The 16,824-nt window shown below is 46.2% G+C and overlaps 1 protein-coding gene across 1 annotated transcript; it reads left to right on the forward strand.

Moving 5' to 3' along the window:
• The first annotated feature begins 1,329 nt into the window (after window positions 1-1,329).
• Window positions 1,330-13,321, forward strand: CRIP1 (cysteine rich protein 1). The gene is made up of 5 exons (XM_066623533.1): window positions 1,330-1,458; window positions 8,625-8,719; window positions 9,557-9,614; window positions 12,864-12,911; window positions 13,013-13,321. The coding sequence occupies exons 1-4, from the start codon at window positions 1,419-1,421 to the stop codon at window positions 12,902-12,904; spliced, it is 234 nt and encodes a 77-aa protein (XP_066479630.1). The 5' UTR covers window positions 1,330-1,418; the 3' UTR covers window positions 12,905-12,911; window positions 13,013-13,321.
• Window positions 13,322-16,824: the final 3,503 nt, after the last annotated feature.

The following is a 16,824-nucleotide window of genomic DNA, read 5'->3' on the forward strand; positions in this document are numbered from 1 at the left end:
CTGTCTAGTATGGCTTCAGTTGGGGGTCATTTGATGCCCTTTTTGCAACTTTTTCATGCGCAGGAGGAAAGAAGGCTTGGTGCCTCTGGCAGGGATGGGGGGCGAGAGAGAGAGAGTGAGAGAGAGTGCATGTAGAGTGAGCAAAACAGGGTCCTGGAGGTTACCTCTGGTCACCCTGCCCCCATCCAGAGCACATGGAGAGCCTACAGGTCAAGAGAAGCTACAAGGAAGGTTGGGAGAGATTTCTACTTGTACTGGCAGAGGGGGTGGGGAGGGTGCTATTCTACTGTGGAACATGCTAGTTACTATGAAGGTATTGCTGTGGGGGACAGAGAGAAATGTTCTGTTGGGCAAAATCATGCTGGGGTTTTTGCCTTTCAGACATATTTTTAAAATTAATGGCTGCTGTTTGGGGCTGGGGAGACCCTTTTTCTGGTGGAGAAAGCATGGAAAGCATTTGCGCTAAAGAGAACCAAGAACTTAAGTGTGGAAAAGGTTCTAAGCAGGGGCGGATCCAGGGGAGGCCATGGGTGCATACCCCCACCCCAACTGTCCTGCCAGCAGGAAAGGGCACCCACCGGGATGGAGAGCAAAATCGGGTGTCAGGGAAACACCCACTGGGTGGGTGCCAAGGAAATTGCTTGGAATGGGAGCCCAGGTCTACCGATCCAACAAATAGCCACAGAGGCTATAAACTCAGTTTGGAGCCCAGGTCTACCCAAGCAGGTAGCTGGCCCACCCATGAAAGCCCCATTAGAGTCAATGGGGCTCACTCCCCAGGTAAGTGTGGATAGGATTGCAGCCTGAAGCCCCATCCTATCCAACTTTCTAGCACTAGTGAAGTTGCAATGCAGTCCCAAGGCAAGGGAACAAATGTTCCCATACCTTGAGGAGTGACTGCCCCCCCTTGGCACAGGTGCACCAGCACTGGAAAACTGGAGAGGATCCGGCCCTGAGTCGCCTCAGGGAGCTGCTTGGCGGGGCTCCTCACCTCTGCGAACCTCCACTAAGTGGGGTGGAGAGCAGAATGGCGGGCTGTAGCATCCCTTTCCTGCCACACTCCCCCTTCCGCTCCCTGCCCCGCAGGCTTTGCAGAACAAGGGGGTGGGAGGGAGGAGCCGAGGCCGGCGCGCTGCAGCGTCGCATGTTGCACCTGCGGGGGAGGTCTGGGGCCGGTCCTGCACTGTTGGTTAGCGGCTGCTCCCTTCGCTACCCCGCGCAGCCACCACGCGGCCAGCTCAAGCCTGCGCCGTGGGGAACAGCCCTGGCCCTCCCGCCCCCGCCGGCGGCGCGGGCGTGGCTGGAGAGGCGAGGCAGGATGGGGCGGCCCCGGGCGAGGCCAGCGCTTGTCAGCCGGCAGCCTCGCATAGCGGCTCGTTTCTCCTCGCGCTCCGGTCTGCTGCGTCCTCGCCGCCGCCATGCCCAAGTGCCCGCGCTGTCAGAAGGAGGTCTACTTCGGTAAGGCTGCGCGCCGCGGGCGCCTTCCAGCCCAATCCTAGGCATGTCTACTTAGAAGTCAGTCCCATTAGAGTCAATGGGGCTTACTCCCAGGAAAGTGGGGATAGGATTGCAGCCTGAGAGCCCAGTCCTATGCATGCCTACTCAGATTTAAGTCCCATTAGAGTCAATGGGGCTTACTCCCAGGAAAGTGTGGCTAGGAGCCCAATCCTAGGCATGTCTACTCAGATGTAAGTCCCATCAGAGTTAATGGGGCTTACTCCCAGGAAAGTGTGGATAGGATTGCAGCCTGAGAGCCCAGTCCTATGCATGTGTACTTAGATGTAAGTCCCATTAGAGTCAATGGGGCTTACTCCCAGGAAAGTGTGGATAGGATTGGGCTCTTCCTCGCCCAATGGGGCTTCCTCTTCCTGCCCTTCCTCGGCAGGGCACTGGCTGGGGGGGCCGTGTAAGGAGCGAAGCGGGAAGGAGCTCCGGCAGGCGCGCTGGTTCCCTGTTGGCGGGCTTGGCGCAGCGGTCCAGGCAAACTTGGTGAGGTCCCGGCTGGCCACGTGGAGGGAGGGTGGCGAGGTCCCTCCCTGCTAGGATTTTACTTCAACAGTGCAAGCCAATGCATGTTTACTCAAAAGTAAGTCCTACTGTAAGCAGTGGAACTTAATCCCAGGAAAGCGTGCATAGGGTTGCAGCTTCCAAAAATGCTGGAGAGCTGCTCAGGGATCTCCCACCAAAAGCCAAGGGTCCATTGAAGTACCTGGATTCAGTGGGGATTCATCCACTTTAGTCGATTTTTAATCTAGGCTGCCAGAATTGGTCAGTTCATAGGAGGGATCCACCCAGCCCAACTCTCCACTCACGTCTGGAAGGCATCCAGAAGGAGCCTTGCAGTTGTCTGGCACTCTTTCTTGCCCGCTGCTGCAAACACGCCCTTGGAACCTCGTGGACTGGGCTAGAAGGCTTGGAGGCAGCAGGGCCTCCCAGAGGAGTTTTACAGGGGGTAAAAAAGTTCCACCAAAGCGGGAGGGGTGGAGGCAAAGCAGAGTAGGGGGAGAGTGGTGATGGGGGCAGGCAGAAAAAGGGTGGGGAAGAGTGAAACGGAGCAGGGTGAATATGGGCAAAAAAGTCTTTGGAGCCCAGGCTTCCAGGCGGTGGTGGCAGCTAGACCCAGTAATTCAGAATATCAAACACACTCCTAAGTCTCTTTAAAATCTCTCTTATGTCTCTTTTAAATATAGAAAATCATTGCAGAAAGTTAGCACCATCATATTTAGACTTGCACTAGAATGGAAACTGTCCTGTGTGTACCCCAACTTACTTCTGCAGTAGCTATAGCCCTGCAGCTGTGCCTCTGAACTCCTATTCACTTCTTCATGGTAAGCAGATGCACAGGCCAAAGAGCTACTGTAGCAGGCCAGTTTCCTCCCAGATTTGACACTGTGTTAAGAAGTATGTGTGCATTCCTGGACCTGGCACATATGGTACCTACATACCCACGGTAGTGCCCCCAGCATCCCACATGGGCAGTGAGTCCAAGTGAGATCAGAAAATGTAAGATAGCAGGAAATTTCTGGGCCCCCTCCTTTGGCTCCTGGGCCCCCTTTTTGATCCTGGGAGAGCCCACTGTAGTAGAGGGGAAAGGGTGGTCTAGGTGGCCCCCCCAAAGCTGTTTCTCTTTAATTATCCTAGTCAAAGTGCAGAACTATGGTAGTCCTAAGACAGGCATGGGAGAACCTTTCTCCAGCTGCCTGTGAAGGCTGTTGCCCACTGAAGCAAGGGACCACTGCAGGCTCAATATGGGGAGGGAGAGCTTGTGTGTGTTGAATTAACCACCCTTTTTGTGATATGCAAACATGCACAGGGACATTGCTGCTAATAGCCTGGTGCACAAATCCTGTCACCGTTTCCAAATCACTGTTGTGAAGAGTAATGTAAAGAGCCATAAGAGCTGTCCCCCGTTGGAAGAGCTGTCCACCACTCTCTTTCTCTCTCAATTACACTTAGGCTACACTGTAATATGTAATGCAAACTTCCTGGTATCTAGATGTTTTTATGTTTTGCTGGAACCAATCAGAGGCATTGGTAGAATACAGTGAGCAATATTTGCATAATGATCTGCTGGCCACCCCTTGGGGGGGGGGAGAGAGAGAGAGAGTCTGTGTATTCTTGTACAGGAAACTTTAGGGCTTGAAGTTTGAGGACTAAACTATTTCTTAAACATGTCATTGTCTAACTTGGGGTTTTCGTTTCGTTTACAATAGTAGTTGCAGGGACCCCAAATCTGAATTGGGAAAAAGAGTGTTTAATTCCTTGCTATTTTCCCACTCAAAGTGGGCATTTGCACCAGAAAGTGTAATTGCAGCAAATAGCGCCTTTGAGGGGAAAGGCATGCTTGGGTGAACACTCTTTTCTCCCATACTGCATCACAAATATCCTCTTCCCTGCTATTTTTAAAAGGAAAAACCCTAAACTAGATGAATATATATCAAGATTGTCATTCATTCTACCTCTTCTCTGAGAAACAGGGCCGAGTGTGCCACCCTAGGTGATGTGTTCTCTCATGAGCTCCCAGAATTCCTTAGTTCCTGCCCTGTGCAGACAAAAGGAATCAGTAGTGTTTGGCACCTATCAGGCAGTTGGAGGGAAGGAACAAATACCATTATAATCAGAAACATTGCCCCTTTTCAAGTGTTTGGAGGGGTCTCAGAGTGCATGTTGGTCAGGTGGTGACATGCTGTATGTGGGCAATATGTTTATGCATATCGAAGCATACACATGCAGGTATATTGGAGATGTGCATCATGTGTACTATAGGGCAAGGCTTGTCATGCAGTGCCACATCATATCCTATACATGTTCACTGAGTACAAAGAGCCCCTCCTAAATGTTTGAAAAGCCATTAGTTATTTGATTTTTCTCTGTAAACCGCTTTGTGAACTTTTGTTGAAAAGCAGTATATAAATACTGTTAATAATAATAATAAAAGTCTGTTGAGATTCCAGGGACAGTGAGAACAAATGCTGCCGAGAGGATTAACAGGCCACAAGAACATATTCGAGCACATGAGTTTGGTGCCCTGTCTCCAGAGTGCATGAATGCACCTGGTGCAAGACTCCAGGGACTGGGAATAATGTCTAAAGGGCACATGTTACTGGAATGTAATGGCTACCATGTTTGGCTGTACTCACAAGGCATGTAAAGAAGCTAAAGGATGCAAGCAATCCATTTTTTTGCACAACAAACGAGTGAGTGAGTGAGTGAGTGAGTGAGTGAGTGAGTGAGAGAGAGAGAGAGAGAGAGAGTGTGTGTGTGTGTGTGTGTGTGTGTGTGTGTGTGTTCGAGTTTGTACTGGCCCCAGAGAAATGATGATTGGTCACTCCTCTGGGAGGATGTTGTACATAGATTGTATTTGGCTCAAGGGGGACCATTTGCAATTCACAGCTAGGTCTTGCTCCAGTATGCATCTCAGAGAAATGACTAGTAATGGCATCTCTCTTCAGGGCAGGAGATTCATATAGAAAGGTTAAGTCTCAGCATGTGCAGGGCACAATTTCTTCATCTCAGTCAACTTCCTCTCTGAAGATGTGACTTCCAGACAAGAATGCATCATGGCACTGCTCTTCTTAGAAACGCTATTATGTTAACTTTCTTAGGCAATGGGGCCTGCTGAACAGGCAAAGTTAATGAGACTGCTCTTGGCATTGATATCAGTTTGTGGGAAAATCACTAAGGGATTGTTCTGCAGAAGAAACTGACTTGATGCTGCAGGCCTTAGCTGGCTTCTTTTGTCACCTTTTGCCCTCATGGTGCTGCTGATTTCAGTTTCTTCTTAGCTGTTAAGGTGTAAGTCAGGCAGGCACAGAGATGGAGCAATGCAGCCCTCATTCAAGACATCTTTGCAAAGCAAATTAATTCAGTGTGGGAAGTGCAAGTTTTGCCCGTGCTTGCAATGATGTGAGTTACACACTTGCAGCCGTAGTTTTACTGATGGTAAGTGCAGAAGAGACAAATGTCCCTTGAAGACAAGTGGGTCTAAAGCTGTGTTGAAGGCCTTAGGACCTGACCAGCGCTCATTTTCTTGGAGGATGTTGGAAGGAGGACTAAGTTGTATAGTTTCAAACTCTTAGTCCTCCTTCCAACAACCTCCGAGAAAATGAGTTTATCCTAGTTTAACTGTGCCCTGATCTGGGAACTTTTTAACTAGAAGTTTTTGTCCTGGTATAAATCCCTTAATACAGTTGCACAGTTTCATTTCCTGCTTTGAGTGTATTTGAAGAGCTGTACCTACAATTGTTTGTTTCCAGCTGCTGAAACCACTAACAGAAAAGCAGTGGTTCTCTGACTTGTTTTATGCAACACTCAGGAATACATGTGCATTTTGTTTTAATTAATCTGTAATAGCTTCCTGCTTCTTTACTCCTAGTCACTCACATTATTATTGTTGTAGTTTCATCATCAAAGTGTGTGGCATTTTGCAAAATGTAACATATTTGTAATCCCCTTGAGGCAGATTTTTACCTTTAAAATAGCAGATACAGGTCCAGCCTATTTATACACTGATTTTTTACACACGAATTTGACTCAACATGAATGGCCACTGCAAATGAGAAGGAATGTGCTGATCCCTGGAGAAGGGGAAAAATGCATCCCTTTAAAATCAGTTTTAAAAACTGAACAGTCCTTAAACCAGCCATTTTCAACCTTTTTCAGCTCACAGCACACTGACAAGGCACTAAAGTTGTCAAGGCACACTACTACTTTTTAATTACAGTATCATGTTACAATTAATTTAATTAATATAACTAAGGGCACAAGCCTAACCAGGTCTACTCAGAAGTAAGTCCTATTTTGTTCAGTGGGGCTTACTCTCAGGAAAGTGTGGTTAGGATGGCAGCCTTAGATCACTACATGACAGTGAAGCTTGTCCCCAGAAGCTTGGAGAGGGAGGTGTATGTGGTTTCTGGAAAGGTTTTGAAGCAGGTCTGTTCAAAGTGTTATCAGTTGGTGTGCTCTGATATGCCAGGAAGTGGCAAAGAGAGATGAGAGTGAGCACACTGGAGAAATCGAAATGTGCTGTGAGGGACAGTGAGGAGATGTGGCTGAAACAAGTGCAGGATTCACTGGGGTGGGGGGGAGAGAGAGAAAGGGAATGGGAGGCACCTTCTGAACTTTGGAAGGTGGTGAAGAGGGAGGGGAGGGGCAGAAAGAGAGGGGTTAACTGCAATTATGATGGGGGATGTGTGTGCAGGAGGGGAGGAGGTGGGGTGGGGGGAAGAAAAGCATCACTTGCCTGCTCATTTATTCAAGAAAGAATGCAACCAAGCCTCTGTATGTCTACTCCGAAGTAAGCACCATTATAGTCAATGGGGCTTACTCCTAGGTAAGTGTGGATAGGATTGTGGCCCAGTGCCCTTCCTGCCAAAGCCTTGCCAGGGGAGGCAACGAAGGCAGGGTCACTTTGGGGTATTGCAGACAAGGAAAAGGGTCTCTCCAGGATCCTTGCCAGCCAGCTTCTTCTGGCTCCTACCTGCTTCCACCTTCAGGCTCGCTCTCACTCTCACTCCCTCCTTCCTCTCGCTGCTCGCCCTCACTCCCTCCATGTTCTGCCCACTGGGAGCTCTTCCAGGCTTCTCGAGCTGCCTGGCTGGCTGCCCAATCAGCGCGTGGGGCAGTCACCAGCAACAGCAGGAGCGTTCAAGCCCCTGCGCAGCTGCCCCTTTCTCTCCTGCAGCCGCGCGAGGCTCCAAGCCGCAGCTGCTTCTCCCCCGCGTGCAGCTGCTGCTGCCGCCACCTGACTCCTTGGACCTGCGGCACACCTAAGGCAGCCTCACGGCACACCAGTGTGCCGCGTCACAGCGGTTGAAAACTGCTGCCTTAAACAATAGCCTCCTTAATGAGGGGGGGGGGCAGCTGGCTGACAATCCATCAGTCCTCTCTCCAGCAGACCCCTCCCTTCCCCCTGAGCACGTGAAAGAAAGGTGATCACTTTGCATTGGTGAAGGGAGGGGCTGAGTGAAGCGCCTTTGTAAGCGCTTGGAGGACGACTGATTGATGGATTGTCTTCTTAATGACTCTTATCTTGCATCACAAAGGTCAGTGAGGCTGTTTTAAATCACCCGAGCAAAGAAACTTTGTTTTTTAAATTGATTTGCTATAGTGCATTTTTTTGCCATCCACCTGAGTGCTTGGAACGCAACCCACACGAATAATGAGGCTCAGCCTGTATGTTGCCATGTTTTTTTTTTAATTTTAAAATATGGAAACAGCAAGTTGCTGGTGATGGTGCACAAAGCCCTAGACTTCTGTTTGGACTGTTTCTTTGCGCATCCTTATTTAAGTATAGTGAATACGTTGAAGGTGTTGCTGAGAAAAAGCTACCCCTAATCACATTGCAAATATTTGTGAGCTGCAGCTGCTGAAAGAAAGAACACATCAAAATCACACCCTTTGTACTCAGATTAAGGTCTCCGTTGTGAGTGTAAATATGTCCAGGACGAGGTGGAGAAGCAGTGTTGGCAGTGTTTCAGATCTCAGCATTACTTGTCTTGACCTGAAGAAGTGTCTGACCGATGTGTGGAAGTGCGTTCAAGTGACTCTTGCAGTGAGAGGCTCTGGTGGCAGGCAACCCTCCAAGAGCTGAGCAGTCAATGATGTGTATATATATGGACAAGCATTATTGCAAATTCCCACACCCTTCTAACTGTGTATACTTAACTGGGAAGCCAAGCTTGGTGCGTGTGCACTTAACTGGGAAGCCAAGAAGGCTGTGACAGGTGGTCTGTCATAGCTGAACATAGCAAAAGATCAATGGCTTCTGTGGGTCTGATGGGCAAGAACAGATAGGAGACCACAGCTTCATGCCAGCTTCAGTCTCTAGCATCTTCAGGTAAGGATATTAAGTAATAAAGCCAGGGAAGATCCCTGCCTGAGTCTTTGGAGAGCCACCACAAGACAGAATAGAGTAGCCAATAGTGGGCTCAATGGACCAATGGTCTGACTCCTCATAAGGCATATTAATATTTCCAGACAAGAACAAGTACAGGACAACTGCCTACCTAAGGGAGACCCCAGCCTTTCTTCAAGACATGACTGCTTTAACAATCACTTTTTTAAAGTGCCTCTTTCCTTATGCTGTTTTTACCATGTTCTTCATTTGTGTCATTCTATGACAGCTGAAAAAGTCACTTCTCTTGGGAAAGACTGGCACCGCCCATGCTTGAAGTGTGAGAAATGTGGCAAGACCCTGAGTTCAGGTGGTCATGCAGAGGTAAGTGTATGCTTGAGATGGCCTCTTGCCCTTTGACGTCAAACCCAAGCCAACCTGCATCCACACTCTACAGACACCTGAGCTTTTCTTTGGCCCAGACGTGTTTCAGTAATTTGCCACAAGCACAGGCTGTGCTTCTACGTTCATGACAGAGTGTGCAACCCTCGAACCACAAGCCTGGGGCTGTCTCAAGGCTTGTCCATGCACAGAGGGGAGCAATAAACTGACCTTTATTCTAGGATTTCTCGCTCTTGATTTTTAGTGTTCACTAACCACATGTGCCTTATTGGCTACTCCTCAGGACAAAATTTAATGTCATTAAAAGTGGCTTGGAATTTTCCTTCAAGAAACCCCTTTCTTTCCGGTCTCACACACCACCCACCTGCTTAATTCAGTTATAACTTTTTTTTCCCCTAGCAGTACTGTATAATATTTCCTGCTGTAGCATTCCAGCCTGGCTTATATAACGTATTGTATTTTTATTGTTAACTACTTTGAGGGCCCCTGTGGGCATAAAGATAGCAAGCTTTTTACAGAAGAGCTGAAGGAGAGAGAAGAGCAACTGAAGAGGAAATCCTTACTAGATCAGAGGGAATTATGGGGGAGGAGGGTGTCACCCTGTTCCTTAGAGATCTCTTTCCACTGCCAGGACATGTGGTTTCTGTCTTACTAGCTTTGAATTAGTAAATCCGGAGCACGAACAGACCAAAAGTCTTGTGTTGTGGGTCTGCCTCCATTTTCATGGGCTATTGGCCCTGATCCCAATAATCCTGAGGAGGCCCCGCTAGCTGTCCTGTCATTGGTGTTTTCTCTGATCTGTTTGTGTTGTCTCTGCAGCACGATGGGAAGCCTTACTGCAACCACCCTTGCTATGCTGCATTGTTTGGACCCAAAGGTAGGGTTCCTGCAGGGAAGATGATGGGTATTGGTTCTTACTCAGTGGGATTTTGTCACCAGAGCATGATAGCGTGTTGCAGTGACCTGCTAATTCATGCAAGACCTACGTGGGATGTCTTCACACATGAGATTTAATTGGGGTTTCTGCTTAGCTTTGTCCGGGATGGAAATGTCAACCAACACTATAGTACATGGGTTAGAATGTCCTTTATGTTTAAAAATTGATCTCTCCACTGCTTTAACAACAATTGCATGTGGCTAGTGCAGCTTTTTGCTGTTAAGTATGAAAATTGCCTTGCAGTGTAATCATATGCATGGTTACTCACAAGTATGTCCCACTGTGTTCAATGTGACTTAGCGTGGGTACTCACGTATAGAAATTTCATGTATGAAATTTTTGCCAAGTAATCAAGCTCCAGTTCTCACTTTGTGTTATCTCCGGGTCAATCAGAGGGCAAAGCCTTTCAACTCTGAAAAGTTTCCTTTCTCAAGGGCAGACAGGCGCCAAGTTTCTCAAGCAGCAGGCAGGCACAGCTCCTTAGAAGCAATTTGTTAACCTTTTATTCTCCTTCCTTCTGCTGCAGCCTGGTTCTGCTTTGCAAATGGTTGCAAAGCAGGTCTGTTTTTTGAAACACCAGGATGGGACCCTCCGTCCCAGGCTACAATTCAGTGCACCCTTACTTAAGAATAACACCCATGGAAAGCAGTGGGTCTACTTCTGAGTAAAAAGGGCTGCAAATATATGCAGATGCATCTCTCTGTGATGCATGAATTGCATTGCACACTCCCAGTTATGTGCTATATGCTGTACGTAGAGCTTCTGGCTTAACGCACCAGACACCTTAAAGGTGGATTTGATTCATGGTTCAACCTTTTTCACTTGCATATCCCTTGGCAGCCCATTTCCATAAATTGTACCCTTTCCATTAGCAAAATGTTTGTGATTAGTAAGACAAGTCCTCATCAACTCCATATGAAAGCCCAGACTTCATGTATTCATCACATATTTTCTCTTTTCATCTATTTGAAGAAACAGAAGACTCTGCCTTTGCACTGTTTTGCACCAGAAGTGAGAAATTCTGGGTGATTGATCACTTTCCATATTATGTTTCAGCTTTTTTACTGTGCTGGTTTTCAATCACTGGTTCATACATGAATTGATGACCAAAAACTAGCTATTGGTGGGGCTTTCACAACCAACTGGCTACCTCCCTTCCAGGCTGTGCGTTCTGGAACACGGCCTGCCTTTTTCTGCCATTCTGCCATTCTTTTTCAAGCACCCCTAAAGGTCCTATTGAGTGTCCCTGGGAGTACATGAATACCAGATTGGGAACCACTGGTATGTTGTTTACAGTGCACTTACTCTGATAGTGTTTACAAAAAGGTGTTTAAGACCAGAATTTAAAAAAGAATAAAAATATATCTTATGATCTTTTACTGTGTTTTTAATAAATTAGAGACTACAGTTCTTAGGTAACAATTAGTGTTAGGTTATTTTTCAGGATCTGGCCTCTGGTAAAATTAGACAAAACTATAGTCAGACACCCCCCTAAGTTTAACCCCTGACTTATCCGAGGGTCATAGAAAATTCCGTGATTGTTGGCTCAAAACCTGTCCTTGACTTATCTGTGGGATTGACTTATAGGCGGGTGTCTGTGGTACTTTTAGGTGTGTATGTATAGGATTGCATCCCTAGAGAGTACCAGAACAAGCCAGTTCCTTCCAAATAGGTTTTGCAACACCGCTGGGACTCACTTTCTGTATCTTCACACCTACTGTGCATCTGAACCGGTTCAAAGACATGCCAGATACTGGGAGGAAAATCAGAATTTCTGACAGTAGTGATTGAATGAATAATAGTTCACATAGAAGCTGGTTGGCACATCAGAATATTATTTAGTATAATACGACCACTAACTGGACAAAGAGCAAGGGCAGCATGACCTGGGACACTGCCCACTACCCATAAGGCTAACTGGGGGGAAAAAGTTCCTTTTTTCCCAGGACATTCCAAATCTGCCATCTCCTCTCTCCCACCCCATCTGCTGCTGATGCAAGCCATATTGGATTGCTTCATGGCTGGGCTGGCGGTGACAAAGAAGCCCTGTTACAGTAGTGACTCTTATATGTAGCAGGGTGAGAGGAATTTTCCCTATTCATCCCTGGATAGTCTCTTTTCCAATGGTTTTCTGTTGGTGTCTCATGTGTTTATGTGTGTATATGTGTGTGAAGATTCTGAGTTTCTTTGAGTCAGGGAACCATTTTCTCATTCCTCTGTTATGTTTACCACTTCAAAAATGTTTTAAAGTTGAAAAGCAGTTAATAATACTTTAAAATAATATTTCATTCAGAAGAGATGATTAGTAGTGTATATGGAGCAGTGTCAATACACGCTATAGTTATAAAACTAACAGCCCAATCCTTTCCACTGTCACTCCATAGCATGCATGATGGCCTAGTCCAGTAACTTGCTTTGTGCAGTTCACTGACAAGCTTTGACACCGATCTAGTCACTACCCAATAGAAACGTTGTCTGCTTTCTGTCTCTCTTTCAGTAGAATTTTCAGACCTTTTAGGCTACTTTGCACAAGACACTGAAGACAGTGAGCGAGGGCTGTTCCTCTGTTTATGGGGGGAGGGGATGACGACGACACGATCCTTCCCTTATTTTCTCTTGAAGGACTACATTCTTGTCCAGGGGTGCCCAAACCCCGGCCCGGGGGCCACTTGTGGCCCTCAGGGACTCCCAATCCGGCCCGCGGGGAGCCCCCAGTTTCCAATGAGCCTCTGGTCCTCTGGAGACTTGCTGGAGCCCATGCTGGCCCAACGCAACTGCTCTCAGTGTGAGGCCAACTGTTCAACCTCTAACGTGAGCTGTGGGATGAGGGCTCCCTCCACTGCTTGCTATTTCACGTCTGTGATGCAGCAGTGGCAGTGACAGAAAGGCCAGCCTTGCTTTGTGCAAGGCCTTTTATAGGCCTTGAACTATTGCAAGACCTTCATTCATTCATATAAGTTCCATCTCTAATATACTCATTTATGTAAATTTATTCAAATTTATTCAAATTTCAAATGTAAATTAATTCTTTTTTTCCCCCGGCCCCTGACACAGTGTCAGAGAGATGATGTGGCCCTCCTGCCAAAAAGTTTGGACACCCCTGTTCTTGTCCATTGTGTATATAGAGATGGAGGGAAGTGCGATGGCTCTCTATGATCTATATTTGCCTGACTTGGGTTTCTCTTCCAGGATTTGGCCGTGGAGGTGCTGAAAGCCACACATTCAAATGAAGATGAGGTGATTGTCGTTGTCCCCCCCATTTGAATCTTGGCTCATAACAAGGAGATCTTTATGGCCATGATCCCTTCAGCTCACAGTACTCTTTTCCTCTTCTTTAGGGCTGGAAGAATGGGGCTTGGATCCTGACAGCTTCGCAAGCAGTATAGCCTCAATGCATTTCCCCCTTGTAGCCAGCGAGTATATGTTAAAAGCTTTTCAAGGAGATGTCATGCTAAATGAATGAGATATTTCCTGTTCTGTATCAGTTGAGTTATATGGTGGATAAGAGTTTGAGATGAAGAAATTTTGCTATTAATAACACAGAGAGCTTCCTGAAGAGGAGGAGTTGTGACCAAAAAACTTGAGCCTGCTTTTAAACCCTGCTCTGTAGTAATGGTGATTCTGACTTTAATAAAAGTTTGAATTAATATGTGTGCTGTAGTTTTTGTGTAGGAAGGTGGACATGAAATTTGTATTTGTTGGCTGTCAGCCAAACTAGCTGACTAGCTGGAAACTTTTTTTCCCAGCTTGTGTGCAGGGGCCTGAATTGGACTGTATGGGGGTAGGGTTAAAGCATGTAGAGAAGTAAAGTGGGGTTACATTCCCACCACAGTCCTGATCTAGATCAACTCACCACATGTGTCATTTACAGGGGTGGGGAGGAAGCTAGCACACCAGGGCCCATGATATGATTAAAATCACACCTAGTTTTGGCTCTTCATCAGAGAGACTTCTGTCTCCAACCTCCATTTAGGTGCTGACATTGAGTCAGCTAGATGTGTAGCTAGTTGGATTTTAAAGAGGCATGCTTCATCCCAGAAGTGCCTCTCCTTTAATTAAAAACAGTTCTGGGATAGAGGTGGATTCCGATCAGGACCATTGTGGTCAGGGAGGGAAGGGTGTTCAGCCTTTTTCCTGGTGCCCAACAAAGTTGCTCCCAAAGTTATTTGCAGGCTAAAGAATTGTGAAAATTGTTCTTAAGGGTGTCGGCCACATCTATCATGGGTCCAGGTGTGCAAGCATTTTAGTCAGAATGTGTGATACATATGTAAATAAATTTAGTACTGTTGATCTTGGTTGATCACCTTTACTATCAGAACACCAAACTGCTGCCAACAGCATATTACATAAACTGAACAGTGTGCATCTCAAATGTTCTAGGAGCCATTTGGTGCTCATTCAGATGTGGGCTCAGAATGGGGCCAATTATTTATTTCAGTTTGGGTCCTGCTTTTCTCCTAAATCATCTCGGGACAACTAACAGCATATTAAAAACATACGGGTATCAAAGGAGAACAAAACCAGAGCTATCCCACAGATGCAGTAAATATCCACTAACCAACCAGAGCTCAAATGGCTGATAAAATAAGTATGTTTTTAGGCTGGGAGAGAGGGACCATCCAAATGATCCCACAGGAGGAGCTTTAAGAAGTTCTTAATTTTTCTATGGCTTGGATAATATAAAGACAAACTGGATGGAGTGCTTTGCATGTACCAGGGAGATCCTTAAGTGTTCTTTAGGATAGCATGCAGTTTTTTCTGACTCTAAATGTTTGTTTCGGAATGTGAATGTTGTTGCTGTTAATAGTTTTCAACAATCAATTGCAACAGTATCCAGCTCTCTCAAGGTGTCTCGATGAGTGCACAAGTGGTTTTTCCATTTTTATCATCTCAACAACTCTAACACTTCATACTTTGTACTCAGTACAAAGGAACGGGACGGAAAGCATTAAAACACAGCATATGTTAACGCAGTGTCCCTGTTCCTTTGTACTAAGTACAAAGTATGATGAGTGTATGTAGCATAACATTGGACAGTTTATATTATTACTGTTTGTCAGTGCTAGTTCAGGAGGACACTGGCAGTCAAGCACAAAGTTCCCCCAGTTACTCTGATTACTGCTGGTGCTGCTACCCCTGCTAATTAGCATTTGTCCTATTATCCTATGGTTGCTTAGTAGGAGCCTTTGATGAGAGACTTTTGAGAATTTAACAACCCAATCCTATACCCGACCTAGTCTAGCCCCCGATTTTTATAGTTACCAAACAGCTTAGATAATAATAATAATAATAACAGGTATTTATATACCGCCTTTCTTGGTCTTTATTCAAGACTTTGTTCAAGGCGGTTTACATAGGCAGGCTTTTTATTTAAATCCCTTATTAAATAGGGATTTTTACAATTTCAAAGAAGGTTCTTTCTTTCAAGAACCACTACATTCAGGTGTTTCATTCCGATCTGGCTTCACATTCTGGCCTCCATCCTCCACGCTCAGAGCAGATGGAATAGCTCGGCTTCAGCTTGTCAGCTGCTTCAAGGTCGCACGGTGCCGGTGGCCTCAAACTGGCGACCTTGTGGATGTTATCTTCAGGCAGACGGAGGCTCTACCCTCTAGACCAGACCTCCTGCCCAGCAGATGAAACAAACTGCACAACCCAGCCTGATTTGTGGACTACTACAGATAATATAAAAGTTAAGGCTGCAAGTTTAATTGGTTAAGGTTCCAATCCTATCCAGTTTTCCAACTCTGATGCAGTCACAATGCACCCCTAAGGTAAGGGAAACATGTTCCTCTACCTTGAGGAGACTTCCATGACTGCTACCCCACCACAGGATATAGTGCATGCCCTGTTGGCCTGGCTGCATCAGCACTGGAAAGTTGGATAGGATTGGGCCCAATTAATCAACAAAAGCTTTAACTAATGAATCAGTTGGGCCTATTTTAATCCATGATGGAATTTGAATCCATTGGTGTTTGTTTTTTTAAAGCACCTATTTTAAATCTACACATACTCTGATTTAGGGACATCCAAATTATGGACGGCTGTGTTGGCATGTTTTTGCTGGACCAATACATCCAATACCTCCTTTGCTGGTGCTTCCACTCAAGCATGATAGGGCTGGGCCAACAAGAACTGGTTGTTCCAACCTACACTGGTTTCAAGTTATGGACTATGGAGTACAACCCCTCTGTGAGTAGGGGATTATTATTATTATTATTATTATTATTATTAACAGTATTTATATACCGCTTTTCAGCTAAAAGTTCACAAAGCAGTTTACAGAGAAAAATCAAATAACTAAATGGCTCCCTGTCCCAAAAGGGCTCACAATCTAAAAAGATGCAAATGAATACCAGCAGACAGCCACCAGAACAGACAGTGCTGGGGGGAGGTGGGCCAGTTACTCTCCCCCTGCTAAAAAAAGGAGCACCCACTTGAAAAAGTGCCTCTTACCCAATTAGGATTTGGTGTATTTTGATTGTAGTAGTGTGTTACTGCAATAGGATATAAAAAAAATAAATATTAAATGTGATAGTTCAAGTGGAAACTTCAGTTTAATAAACTGTAAGTTATCTTTCATTGCATTCAGGGTCTTAAAAAAGGCACCTCTAATGAGATTTGGGTAATGTGCAAATTTATCAGTTTAAGACCCAATGTATTGGAATAGCAGAAGAGCTGTCGAGGAGGTAGGGTGTGGTGCCAGCAGTGGCCTCTTTAAGGGTAAGGTGTGGGCATTCAGCAGAGAGTGTATTCCACAGCTGCAGCCACTTGAAGGCAATAGGGCCCTCAGGCATAAAAGCACCAGATGAAGGGAGAGTTGGGTGTGGGTAGCAGAAGGAGGAAAGCTTGAGGAAGGACAGACTGGATTAATGGCTAATGGAACTGCTGATGGACTGATAGGTGAATGGACTTTGGAGACTGCTGGAGACACTGAGATCGGTGTTTGGCACCACACCCAAGACCTGCTGAGGACCAAAGTGCTGCTAGGTGGGAGGAGCTGCTGGCAGGAGAGGGGAGGAAGGAGGACCTCTGCAGGTTAAACAGGCAAGCTACCCTGGTGGTGGGGTCCAGCAGTGCTGCAAGGCAGAACTAGGGACATTCTTGGGGGGGGGAAAGGGGGAGCTAATTAGCTTAAAGTGGGCATAGT

The sequence above is a fragment of the Tiliqua scincoides genome, chromosome 4, assembly GCF_035046505.1.
Source record: "Tiliqua scincoides isolate rTilSci1 chromosome 4, rTilSci1.hap2, whole genome shotgun sequence".
Classification (NCBI taxonomy): Eukaryota; Metazoa; Chordata; class Lepidosauria; order Squamata; family Scincidae; genus Tiliqua; species Tiliqua scincoides.